The sequence below is a fragment of the Capricornis sumatraensis genome, chromosome 11, assembly GCF_032405125.1.
Source record: "Capricornis sumatraensis isolate serow.1 chromosome 11, serow.2, whole genome shotgun sequence".
NCBI lineage: Eukaryota > Metazoa > Chordata > Mammalia > Artiodactyla > Bovidae > Capricornis > Capricornis sumatraensis.
This window is the reverse complement of record NC_091079.1, coordinates 79282983-79295545: the sequence shown is the minus strand read 5'-3', so window position 1 is coordinate 79295545 and position 12563 is coordinate 79282983. Positions and strand designations below refer to the sequence as shown.

General features: G+C 39.0%; 1 protein-coding gene across 39 annotated transcripts in view; it reads left to right on the top strand.

Annotated features, from left to right (window-relative positions):
* The window catches only part of RIMS2 (regulating synaptic membrane exocytosis 2), a 592618-nt gene that overhangs the window by 561426 nt on the left and 18629 nt on the right, over positions 1 to 12563 (top strand). The window contains exon 1 of one of the 39 annotated variants that reach the window (XM_068983645.1): positions 5504 to 5639. The exons of 37 other annotated variants lie outside the window; for them this stretch is intronic. In XM_068983645.1, coding sequence (XP_068839746.1) covers positions 5504 to 5639 — 136 coding nt within the window. Of the gene's footprint in view, positions 1 to 5503; positions 5640 to 12563 lie in introns of those variants that run through there. One more of the 39 variants, XM_068983646.1, reaches the window with a different exon arrangement.

Genomic DNA, 12563 nt, shown 5'->3' with positions numbered 1-12563 from the left:
TCACATTCCACGATGTCTGGCTCTAGGTGATTGATCATACCATCGTGATTATCTTGGTCATGAAGATCTTTTCTGTACAGTTCTTCTGTGTATTCTTACCACCTCTTAATATCTTCTGCTTCTGTTAGGTCCATACCACTTCTGTCCTTTATCGAGCCCATCTTTGCATGAAATTTTCCCTTGGTATCTCTAATTTTCTTGAAGAGATCTCTAGTCTTCCCCTCTTTAAAATTTTGGTTATTTTTTTTGGAGACACTATTATAAAAAATGATACATATGAATGTATACAATAATAAATATATACAATAAATGACATGTAACTTTTTGGTCCCATTAGAATTGAGTGGAAATACATATGTTGTTGTTGTTGTCTTTGTAGTTAAGTAGTGTCCAACTGTTTGCAACCCCATGCAATGTAGCACACCAGGGTCCTCTGTCCTCCACTGTGTCCTGGAGTTTGCTCAAATTCATGTCCATTGCGTTGGTGGTACCATACAACCATCTCATTCTCTGCTTCCCTTTTTTTTGCCTTCAGTCTTTCTGAGCATCAGGGTCTTTTCCATTGAGTTGGCTCTTTGCATCAGGTGACCAAAGTATTGGAGCACCCTTTTCAGCAACAGTTCTTTCAATGAATATTCAGGGTTGATACAGCTATGTAATATTAATCTGTTTTGATTAAAAGAGCAAATATGGATTTAATATTAGTATATTGTTAGAAGAAACATTATAGCTTTAAATATATTTTTTCAGTATTTATTTTGAACCCAATAATTTACTGCATAGTTCATATTGTATCTATCATCTCTGTTTTATATGTTTCATCTGTGTTTTTGTATACGTGAGACACCTGTGATATAGTATACAGGGCATTGAACCTCAATATCATTGAGCATTAACTCATCTATAAAGAAGAAATAATGATGACACTCAGGATTAGTGTAAGAATTAAGTGGCATAATTGGTGTGATATTTCATATTCATCAAATAGAAAGCTATGATATTACATGCAAGCTATATCAATCTATATATCTTTTCTTCAAAAATATAATTTTCATATATAATGGTGGTATTTTTTTTGAGGCCATAATTTGCTTTTAGAAAGTGCTGCTGCTGCTACTGCTTCTGCTGCTGCTGCTGCTGCTGCTGTCGCTTCAGTCATGTCCGACTCTGTGCGACCCCATAGATGGCAGCCCACCAGGCTACTCCACCCCTGGGATTCACCAAGCAAGAACACTGGAGTGGGTTGCCATTTCCTTCTCCAATGCGTGAAAGTAAAAAGTGAAAGTGAAGTTGCTCAGTAGTGTCCGACTCTTAGCGACGCCATGGACTGCAGCCTACCAGCCTCCTCTGTCCATGGGATTTTCCAGGCAAGAGTACTGGAAGTGATTAGTATATACATTTGTGACTCACTTTTTCTCTGATTATCTTTGGATGAGTAAGAAAGTTATAAGTATAGTATAAATAATTTGAATACTAGAGTATGATGATTCTGAAATTAGGTTTAGTTTACATAATGAAACAATATAGTAGCTCATCATTTGAAAACTACATCCAAAGCCATTTGAATGTCCTTTCTGGTATGGAGGAAATGACATTTCCAATCTTTTATCAATAGTTTACTTTTTATGTAAATTTTAAATTCCTTTGTGATTGGTAGTACATATTATCAAAATGGAATAAGGAATAGTAAATCAACTTTTAAAAACATATAAACCAGAAATATTATTCATATATTTATTATATATGAAAACATTTAAGCATAGGACCAGAAAAGAAGAATTGTAAATGTTCTCAATAAGTTCCATATATTTTATCATTCAAGACTAGAGGTCCCTGGCCATTATTGTCTGTCTCTCTGATACTTGTGTGTCAATGGTCTTCTTTCTCCTTGATGCTTCCTTCCCTGAAATAAGGTGGTTTCCTTCTTCCTTCTTTATACTTCCTGTTTCTCCTTGTGGCATTCTTCTATCACTTACTTATATCTCTCAAATCCCAACTATAGGAAAAATTATCAAAAAGCTTCTCAGGCCAACTTTGTTCTGAACCTGCAAGAGAGAAGTGATGCTCATGAATAAATAGATGCATCTGGGCTATTCCAGACTAAACTCTTCTTGGCCCATTCGTTGTTCAGTCACTTAGTCCTGTCTGACTCTTTGCAACCCCATGGACTGTTACACCAGGCTTTCCTATCCTTCACTATCTTCCAGAGTTTCCTCAGACTCCTGTGCATCAAGTTGGTGATACCATCCAGCCACCTCTTCCTCTGTGGTTCCCTTCAGCTCCTACTTTCTATCTTTCCTAGCATCAGGGTCTTTTCCAAAGAGTCAGCTCTTTGCATCAGGTGGCCTAAATACTGGAGCTTCAGCTTCAGCATCTTGGAGCATAAAGCCAGGTTATTAATGTAGAGAAGGCAGGACCCAAGCAATTCTGGTGTGACCACTGATCCAGGTCTTAGATTTCCTATCACTATTGTGTCACTGGTAGGAACCCAAGATAACCCCCTTCCTAAACGACTTTCAACCCTCATTATGATGTCCTGGATACCAAAATAAAGCTTTTCCACCCTTGGCCAATTTATTTTCCTAGGATTTTCCTACTTAGTCCCTCTTCTTGAAACTTTTCTCTTGATCACAACTTAGTACAAACATATAAACACACAAACACACAGAAATGGACACATATTCATGACCTACTACTGCCGTTGTTACAAAAACTGCATTGTGTTAGTTACTGCACTCTGATTTTATTTTTTAGAATGTGGCTCATTCTAATAGTGAGTTATTTTTGTGATTCACCAAAAATTTGTGACCCACGGTTTTAAAAAATGTATTAGATGACTTCCAATACTCCTTTCAGTTTTCAAAATGCTATGACTCTCTTTATTCTTCTAATGAAAATTTCATTTATTAAAAACATTTCTATCTCTGAATAAAAGCAATATGGTGTGAGAAATACTCATAGAGTTCCTAGTTCTATCAATGTTCTGTTGAAACACTGGTATTTTAGGAAGGTGAATAATGAATAGGAAATTGAACTAAGAGAGTAGCAGGAAGGACAAAAAAAGTCTATGAGAAAAACAGAAGCAAGAAACCTGGATGATCCGAAGTCTGTGTGGTGTGCTTAGTTGCTCAGTTGTGTCTGACTCTGCGACCCCATGGACTGTAGCTCACCGGGCTCCTCTGTCCATGGGAAATCTCCAGGCAAGAATGCTGGAGTGGGTTGCCATGCCCTCCTCCAGGGGATCTTCCCAACCCAGGGATCGACCCAGATCTCCCGCATTGCAGGTGGATTCTTTACCGTCTGAGTCACCAGGGAAGCCCGATCCTAAATCTAAGCAACAAAAAGTTGTTATTATGTGATAGCACTCTCAGTTGTCCTGGAACCTTCCTAATTTTTAGAAAGATTTGAGAGGGGTATTATATGAGTGCATTGTTTTGTACTCTCTAAATTGTGATGTGCTATAGCCAAAGTTGTTCGCATACCCCTGTGTAATCTGTCCCTTCTCTGTCTCATGTCTCTGACCTCCATTCCTTCCTACTCACTCCACTCCAGCCACCCTGGCCTCTTTGCTATTCTGTGGACACATGAGGACATCATATCTTAGGGAGCTTGTCCTGGAGGCTCTCTTTGCCTCAAACTAACCCTCTCCCTCACATACCCAAATCGCTTACTTTCTCAGCTTCTTTATACCTCTATTCAGATGTCACTTTGTCACTGATATCCACCCTGACAACTATTATTTGAATTGCAGACTGTTGTATACCTTTTTTTTTTTTTTGCCATTTTCACTTATCCCCCCCCTTAAACACTATATAATTTACTGATTTGTGTGTGTGTGTCTTTTCCCCCCTACTTGATTATAAGCTCTATGAGAGCAAGGATTTCTATCTGCTTGGATCACCATATGCCCTAAGTATTTACAAAGGTACCTGACATACACTAGGAGCTCAGTTACTATTAATTGAATGAGTGTTTGTATTTCCCAGTGTATCAAGCAAAGAACTTGTACATATGTAGTAATCAGGAAATACTTATGGTATGAAAGAACCATTTTAGATGGCATAAATTTACATTTTACATACACTTTTGAAATCCCCTAAAACACACAGCCAGCAATCAAGCTGTGACATGGTTGGGTCTGGAATCATTGTTCCCTGACTTCCCACCTGCCTAGATGGGGGAACTGAGAGTTCAAAGGGCTTGTGTAAGGTTACAAAAAGTAGGACAGTCTTTTGCCTTCTCCGACTGTGTGACTTCACTTTCACTTTTCCTTTTCATGCTTTGGAGAAGGAAATGGCAACCCATTCCAGTATTCTTACTTGGAGAATCCCAAGGATGGGGAGCCTGGTAGGCTGCCATCTATGGGGTTGCACAGAGTCAGCCACAACTGAAGTGACTTAGCAGCAGCAGCAGCAAAATGGAATTACAGTTGCTCTATGTTCTGGAACAGAGATCTGCGATTTGCAGAATGGGATGTTATTTCACTTACAAACTGTTGTGTTTCTGGTATGTCTGTGTAGCTTCCAGATTTATGTTAAGAGGATGTTACCCTTGAAAGCCTAACAGTGCTCATTGTCATTCTTAGCAAAAATAGGTAGCAAATGAATTTGGGGGGGGGAAAGCATTAAAAATTCCTAAAATTAAAGCAAAATTGGTAAACATCACAGTCCATTTTTTGTGTTGATGCTTTTTCGGACTTTTGATTTTTTTTAAAACCTTTTTTACCTTCTGTTTACTTTTTATCTTTTTAATAAAAAAGATAAAGGAGAAAGCTAATTGCAGGCTTTTATGGAACCTGTTGAAAATTGGGGAGCCTTTGTTTTATGATGTGGAGAAAATTTCAGTATTCCCTGTCTATGCTTGAGGAGCGTTAATAAATTTTAAGTGAAACCGAGGAGAGGGAAAGTGACTACCAAAAATTTGAGATAATACCCATCTGCGATGCCTAACCTATTGTCTCTAATTAACGACCCTTCTCTGGCGTTCATCACGCGTTTAGCGGGGCGGGGGAGAGAAGCGGAAACAGCTGGAGCTACTGGGGGTCGCAGTTGTCCTGAACCTGGGGTGCGCGCTCCAAGCCGCCAGCCCTCCGAGGTGCTGCCGCCGCCGCCGCCGCCTCCCCCTCCGGCTGCTGATTGGCGGGGACCTCAGCATCAGCAGCATCTCCCGGAGAGGGGAGGGCGCCAAGACTGAGTCGCAGCCACAGCCTCCGGGAACCTCAGCTCCCTCCTGGCGAGACCTCGGACTTTCCCATCGAGCAACCGCGTCCCCGCTCGCCACCGCCTGGATCCCTTCCTTTTACCCGCCCCCCGCCCCCCCCAAAAGTGGAGACCCCCTGCAGCCAAGAAAGCCACGTCTGGTCCGGACCAGGTCAGGGAGGCAGGGGCCAGTTTCCTGGGGTCCCGCGGCACCATCGCGGCCCTCGAAGCGCTGCGGTCGCCGCGCCCCAGCCGCCAAGACGCCTCGTATCTTGTACCGCGGGAAGAGCGGGTCTTCGTCCAAGATGGGCCGGCAGGGCTTAGGGGGCGCCGGCGCCGCGGGGCGCTCCATGCAGCGCTCGCAGAGCCGGAGCAGCCTCTCCGCCTCCTTCGAGGCGCTGGCCGGCTACTTTCCCTGTATGAACTCCCTGGAGGAAGAAGGTGAGGCTGTAGTTGGGGTTTCAGCCTGTACATCTCCCGTCTCGAGAAGTCGGTGGTTGGAGGGTTGGCAGGGTTTGGAGAACTCCAGGGAGCAGTGTTCCTACCCTCTCCTCTCGGGTCTGTGACTGGGGCCAGATACTCCAGAGCGCCGGCTGGCCGAGGAGTTCTGTTGATTGGTGGTTTGGAGAGCTCCACAGGCGCTGACTTGGTTTTCCTAATGAAGTTGACTTCAACAGTGCTTGAGAATTGGATGAGGATGGGGTGGGTGGCAGGGTGGCCCTATTGGGCGCAACCCACTTGGTCTTGTTTCCGTTCCCTCCCGCCGTCTTGGTATTAGCATTTGATTTCGAGGGCAGAAATAATCGAAAAATAAAGGGAAAAGCAGTAGCAGAGCTTTGAAACACTATCCGAATGAGGAGAGGGGGTAATACAATGGACGGGTCAAAGGTTGACAGTACAAAACGCTGGTTTGTGCTCTGGGCACTTGGAACTTTGTTGGCAGGCACAATACTATGACCATTGGTTGTCAGTCTCTGGTGCTTGAGTGATGTCATTTTAATTAAGATAATGAGAAAAACAGCTGAAGGGGACTCAACTTTTAAACTTTTCACCAAGTGACTTGAAGTCCTTCATAAAGTTTTCAATAACACAACATAGGTTTTCTTTGTGAAAAACTTTCCTATAAGATTTAACAACTAATACTAGAAACATAATTTATAAATCAAAGTAAGAATTGGCTGCTAAATAATAGTGTCCCAACATTTGAAATGCCATTTATCAGTTTATTGATAAGCTAGTTGTAAACTGTTCATCTTTGCACATATACTAGGGTAGATCTGTTATCATCATCATATTACCTCTATTTTAGGATTTACTTTGCTTTTATTTTGTGACAATCAGTGACTTCTTATTTGTAAATCTACAGTGAGCCCTGATTTGAAAGAAATTACCTGTTCTGAGAACAGGTAGAAATAACTTTTTTCCATCTTTGCCAGTGGAGGACAGGAGGTGGAAAATGGCTGATTAAAAATACATCTAAAAAGTGTTTTTCAGAATAACTTGCTAGTTATTGCTGTCTAGGTTTCTTCTAGCTTATTGTTGCAGTATCAGTTTTCATTAGATTAACACAGGTTTAATGGTATGGTACTACGTCCCTATATAAATGTAACTTTTAATTTTCATACTAATCTTTTACTGTTCTTGTACATTTATGTTTTACATGTTTTCTGTTATTAAATGATTAACATTTCAGGAGATATAAACAAGTCAAGAAATTAGAAAATCAAGTTGGGTAAAGGAATGATCATAATTGTAGCCTCAAACTTTCAGTATTTGTTATTAGCCAGGCACTGTTCTAGAAACTTGACATTCACGTACTCTTGTAGGCCCACAGCAGTCTTAGGAGACAGTGCTTTTATAATCCCCAGTTAACAAATGAGGAAACCTAGGCAGAGAGATTCAGAAACTTGCCCAAGGTCACCCAGATAGTAGGTAATAGTCAGCATATAAACTCAATCACACAATCTGTTTACCCAAACTAAGCTATACGGGTTTATTATTTGCATACACTTGGCCACAATTACATACCTAGTAAGTGTTCAAACTAGAACTCAAATCTAGGTGTATGTAAAGATACATATTTAAATAAGACACATTGTTATAAACTCATTTCTCAATTTGAATTTTTACACCAAGTCTTCAGTCTTGACTTTGCTTCAGGTAAGCTATCATCATTCTTTCTTAAGTAGTAGCTACAATTCTTGGATTAAAAGCCTTTTTGTCCTAAAAGCCTTTTTGAGACAAAAAATAAACTTATGTAAATGAAAACTTTTCTAAATTTTAAGTAAATTGACTTAACCTTGACTCTTGCAGACTAATCCCAAAGGAAATTCCTACATCTACACATGGGAAATTGGAACAGGTTTCTATCCTATAATATGGTTTCTTGAGTTGCCAAGACAAAATGTTCCATAAGGAAGCCAGCATTTTTAAAATGAAACATATAGTTCTGTACAAGTAACCAGAGAGGAGGCACTCCCCATAAATTAGAGGTCTTTCCACTGGGTTATAGTCCTTTGACTGCCAAGAGAAGAAATCCTTTCTTTGATTCTGCTATACTCCTACCACCCTTGAAAGTGCTGAGATTGTTGAGGGTTTTCAGTATGCCCTGAAGAGTTATAAAAGTTAGAAATCACTGGCCTGGAGTGGTGCTTCTCTGCAATTTTTTTCCCTTGAGACACCCCCACAGGACACATAAAATTCATGTGGATAGCATACTCTCATAAGCTTACTCAGGACCAAGTTATTATAGTCATAACTGTGAAACCGTACTAATTTATAAAGAAAATCCATCTCAACAGATGATTTTCAAGAGAGAGCAGTGGTCTACCAGCCAGTGTGATTTAACTAAAGTAATCATCCCTGGGTTGGAAAGATCCCCTGGAGAAGGGAATGGCTACCCACTCCTGTATTACTACCCGGAGAATTCCATGGGCAGAGGAGCCTGGCGGGCTACAGTCCTTGAGATCACAGAGTCAGATACAACTGTGTGACTAACATTTTCGCTTCTTTCAGCTGATCAGTTCAGTAGTCAGTCTGATTTTAAAGCTAGTCTCTCCCTTCTTTTTTTTTTTTTTTGGTCTTTTCAGAAATAGTGCAACAGCTAACTAATCTCCAATGTACTCTGCCTTCCAATTCCATATTCTCACTTCTCTCTTGGACAGCACATCCAGGCATTATCATTTTACACAAGAAGTACTGAGACGTTTAGTGAGAGCTGTGTTCTGTTATTTACTCATTCATTCATTCACAAATATTTCCTGAGGCTCTGAGATGTGTCAGTCACTGCGGTAGTCCCTAATTAGCTGAATATGCTTCCTATCTTCTTAGAACTCACAGTCTAATGGAGAGAGAGATTAATAGGAAATAGCTATGTAATTAAAACTGTGACAGGGCTTAGGAAGGTGAAGTACAGAGTGCAATAAGAAGATAAGAAAGCCTAACAGGACTCACAGAAACGGTATCCTGAGAAATGAGGGTTAAACATGGGTTCAGGCGTCAGTGATAGCTAGCTCTCAGTGCCTCTTACATACCTTTGAGAGCAGTTTACCCAGAGTTCACAGCCAGTAAGTGGACCTGGGATCAAAACCCATGATCTGGCTCTGAAGTTTATAATCCCAACTATTCTGTGTATTGTCTCTTCATTATTTTACTGCATTTCCTTGCAACGTGCTATATTTTGAAAATCAAGTACAACAATTATGGTGGTTACCATTTATTGAGCACCTTCTTCTTTGCCACATTCCTTTGATTTCATGATAATTCTTCAAGGAACTTATTATCAATTTACACATGTGAAAACTGAGACTGAATAGTTAAGGAACTTGCCCACAGATTATAAATCTCAACAGGGCTGACTTGAGTGAGGAGGAAAGGGTCATTAGTATAGGCAAAATAAAATAAGATTGTTGACTGGTCTTTGTAACTACTTTTTTTGTATGCTTTCCTTTTTTCTTTTCTTTCTCCTTTTTTTTTTTTTTTTTTGCTTCTTTGTCCCTGGATATATTCCAGATAACTATTCTCCAAATCTCTGAATAGTTTTATTTTAAATAAAAGTAATGATAACAGCATCTTCTTGTTATTTAACTATTTCTAAATTATGTTTATTTATCATTGAACTCTCTAAGTTAAGTATTAGAATCATTATGTAAGCCACTTGGCCCCAGCATTGAGTCTACCACCCCAATATAGGATATTACTGCTTGTAGAATTTTTAAACATTATAATAATTATGAGAAAGAAGAAACCATTGAAATGGTTACCATTCCGTGTAGGAGAAGCAAGTCTCCCACCCATAGATCCAGGGGCAATGGTTATGGTCATGTAATGTAGGGAAATGGCATGTATCCTAATATTTTTAGATCTGGTTTTTCAAGATATCTTAAAGTTACTCGTTTCTGGGCTAGTGATTTTTGTTCAGTTACGTATGTATAGTATGTGATGAATTTGATTTGCTTGATTTTGTGACCTTCTTCCTTGTTTAAAATTTGACTTGGCAATCCTACAGAAGGAGAGATCCTATCAACTTAATACTATTTAACAGAATAAATTAATTTATTAAATTTCTTTTACATGCCACTGTTTTGAAAGTTAAGTTACAGGAAAACCATCTAAGAAATAAGAATAGTTTAAAAATCACCAGAAGAATGCACGAAAGTGTCTTTGCATGTGACAGTGAAGCTATGAGGAATTAATATAAAAGGAACTAAATAGACTGTTTTCAGAAGACCTGTTTAATTATCCTCCACTCTTAAAGAGGCTGCACAATCAGTAAAAGACCTTATCTTATTCTAATCCTTAAGTAATATATTTATTTTTTAACTTTATTTTTTATTAAAGTATAGTTGATTTACAGTGTTGTGTTAATTTCTGCTGTACAGAAAAGTGATTCAGTTATACATACATGCATTCTTTTTAATATTCTTTTCTATTATGGTTTAATCACAGGATGTTGACTATAGTTCCCTGTGTACTTAATTCTTAATAAGCAGTCCCATTTGATTAAAATGGAGCTTAGCACTTTACTCATGCTCCATTGGAACAAAAAATTATTCATACACTTAAATATAATCCTCTTAAATACAAACATCATGTCTAGCACTGTAGGTATTCCACTATTAATAACAACAGTATAGAGTCCTACCATTCTTTTCAAGCTGAATATCGGTGCAACTGACTGCTAGCTACACTGTTTTAAAATTATAGTGTGTGATCTAGACTTATTAAAATTCACCATTCATAGTTTTTATATATTTTCACAATGCCAGTGTTGGGGACAGGACATGAATAGACAGTACTAGTCCTGATACATATCTTTTCTTAGAGGATACTATACATAAAATATCTCCTAGATTGTGATTGGTTCTATATAATAAATCACTTCTTACATGAGTCCACATCATATTCAACAATAGCACAGTTTTTATATTAGATTTACGTTTACGCTTATTGTTACTGTTTTAGTCGCTAAGTTATGTCTGACTCTTTGTGACCCCATGGACTAACGTGAGGCAAAAGACTTTGGAATTTAAAAAGGTAAATCAAAGAACAGTCCACTCAAAATGCTTATCAAATATTGCATTTTAATCAAAAATTAAAAATCTTTCACTGCCAAGTGTCCAAACAATACCCTTAAAAGTAATTTAAATTTAATACAAAAGTGAAGTTAAACCCCAATTTGCTATGTTCCTTCAGCAGGTTCACTAAATTCAAAACTAGAAAATGGGGACAAGCTTCCCTATTGAGACATGTTGTGTGTAATGACTTATAAAAGAAACCCACTAGAAAGTCGTAGTGGCAGCTTCCCAATGCTGCCAAGAACAATGGGTAAGTGCTCTCTGCTGGTCTTCCTAGGTCCATATTATTGATCAGAGAAGATCATTCTGTATAATCTATCACATATGGTAATGTTTATTTGGGGAGGAAGGGATTTACCCACTGCTGCTGCTGCTACTGCTAAGTCACTTCAGTTGTGTCCGAGTGTGTGTGACCCCATAGATGGCAGCCCACCAGGCTCCCCCGCTGTTCCTGGGATTCTCCAGGCAAGAACCCTGGAGTGGGTTGCCATTTCCTTCTCCAGTGCGTGAAAGTGAAAAGTGAAAGTGAAGTTGCTCAGTAGTGCTAGACTCTTAGTGACCCCATAGACGGCAGCCTACCAGGCTCCTCTTTCCATGGATTTTCCAGGCAAGAGTACTGGAGTGGGGTATATACACACACACACATATATATATATCAAGGTGACATATATATATAGTATATATATAAAATATATATATATATACTATTTGACCAGTTGAAAAAGCTAACATAAAAGTGATATCAGTTCTAATTTTGAAGAATCATTTAAGGTTTAGATTATGCTAATTAGACTGAAATGAAAGGGACATTTATTTTAGCTATTCCAGTGATCATTTGTTCTCTTATTATTCCTGTAAGTCAAAGGCCAGGAAGGTAACATACATCAGTGAAGTAGGCCAGATACTAGACAAAAGGGAAAATGCAGGGACTCTGAAAAGCTGGAGAAAGCTTATCCATCCAAAAATGAACGGTGAATACTCAGTTCTAGCTAATTGATGCCAAGTTGAATATCAGCCCAGGGTTGGCAATTTATTCTTCTCTTTTCCCGAAGAGAAGCTATAAATCTGACAGTTTACTTAAAGCCTTTACATTTTTAAATGTTGGTGCCTAAGTGAAAAAATTTAAACAATAACTGAGCCACCATTGACCACGTGTAGCTTAACTGTGCCACCAGTTGGCACCTTCTACAAAGGAAATGCTGCCTTCTCAGCTTTCCTCAGTTTTTTCTTCCTTCCCATTTTCATTGTCACCTTGATAGTTTAGGACTGTATTAGTTCATCTTTGAAATCATCTGACTCTCCCAACCTGCTCTCTTCCATTTCTTGATCTCCCCACTCAAATCTAACTTGGTTGTCCCCAGATCAATTTTCTTAAACATCATCTTAATATTGACATTACTCCTACAAAAACTTTAGTAGATTCCTATCTCCTACTAAATAAAACCTTTAGCCTGACATTCAAAATCTTTCACAATCTGGTTCTTACATACAGTTTAGCTCCCCTACCTTCCAAAGCCCTGTAGTAGCCCAGTGATTCGGTAAAACTAAGTTTTTTGGCACTTCCTCTCCAAATTCAGTAAGTTTGGAGCAATGATGTCTGATCAGCAGAACCTTGGCCATTTGTTCATGTCCTCATTGGCAGGCAGGTTGAGAAAATGACAGGTGACAGTATTAGCTTCTACAGTTAAAGGATGGGTTGTTTCTGTATGAGAAACAGTTTTCAAAATGCTTTCACATAGATTACAGTATCCAATCCTTATTTATCACTATTCATTAAATACCACTGCAT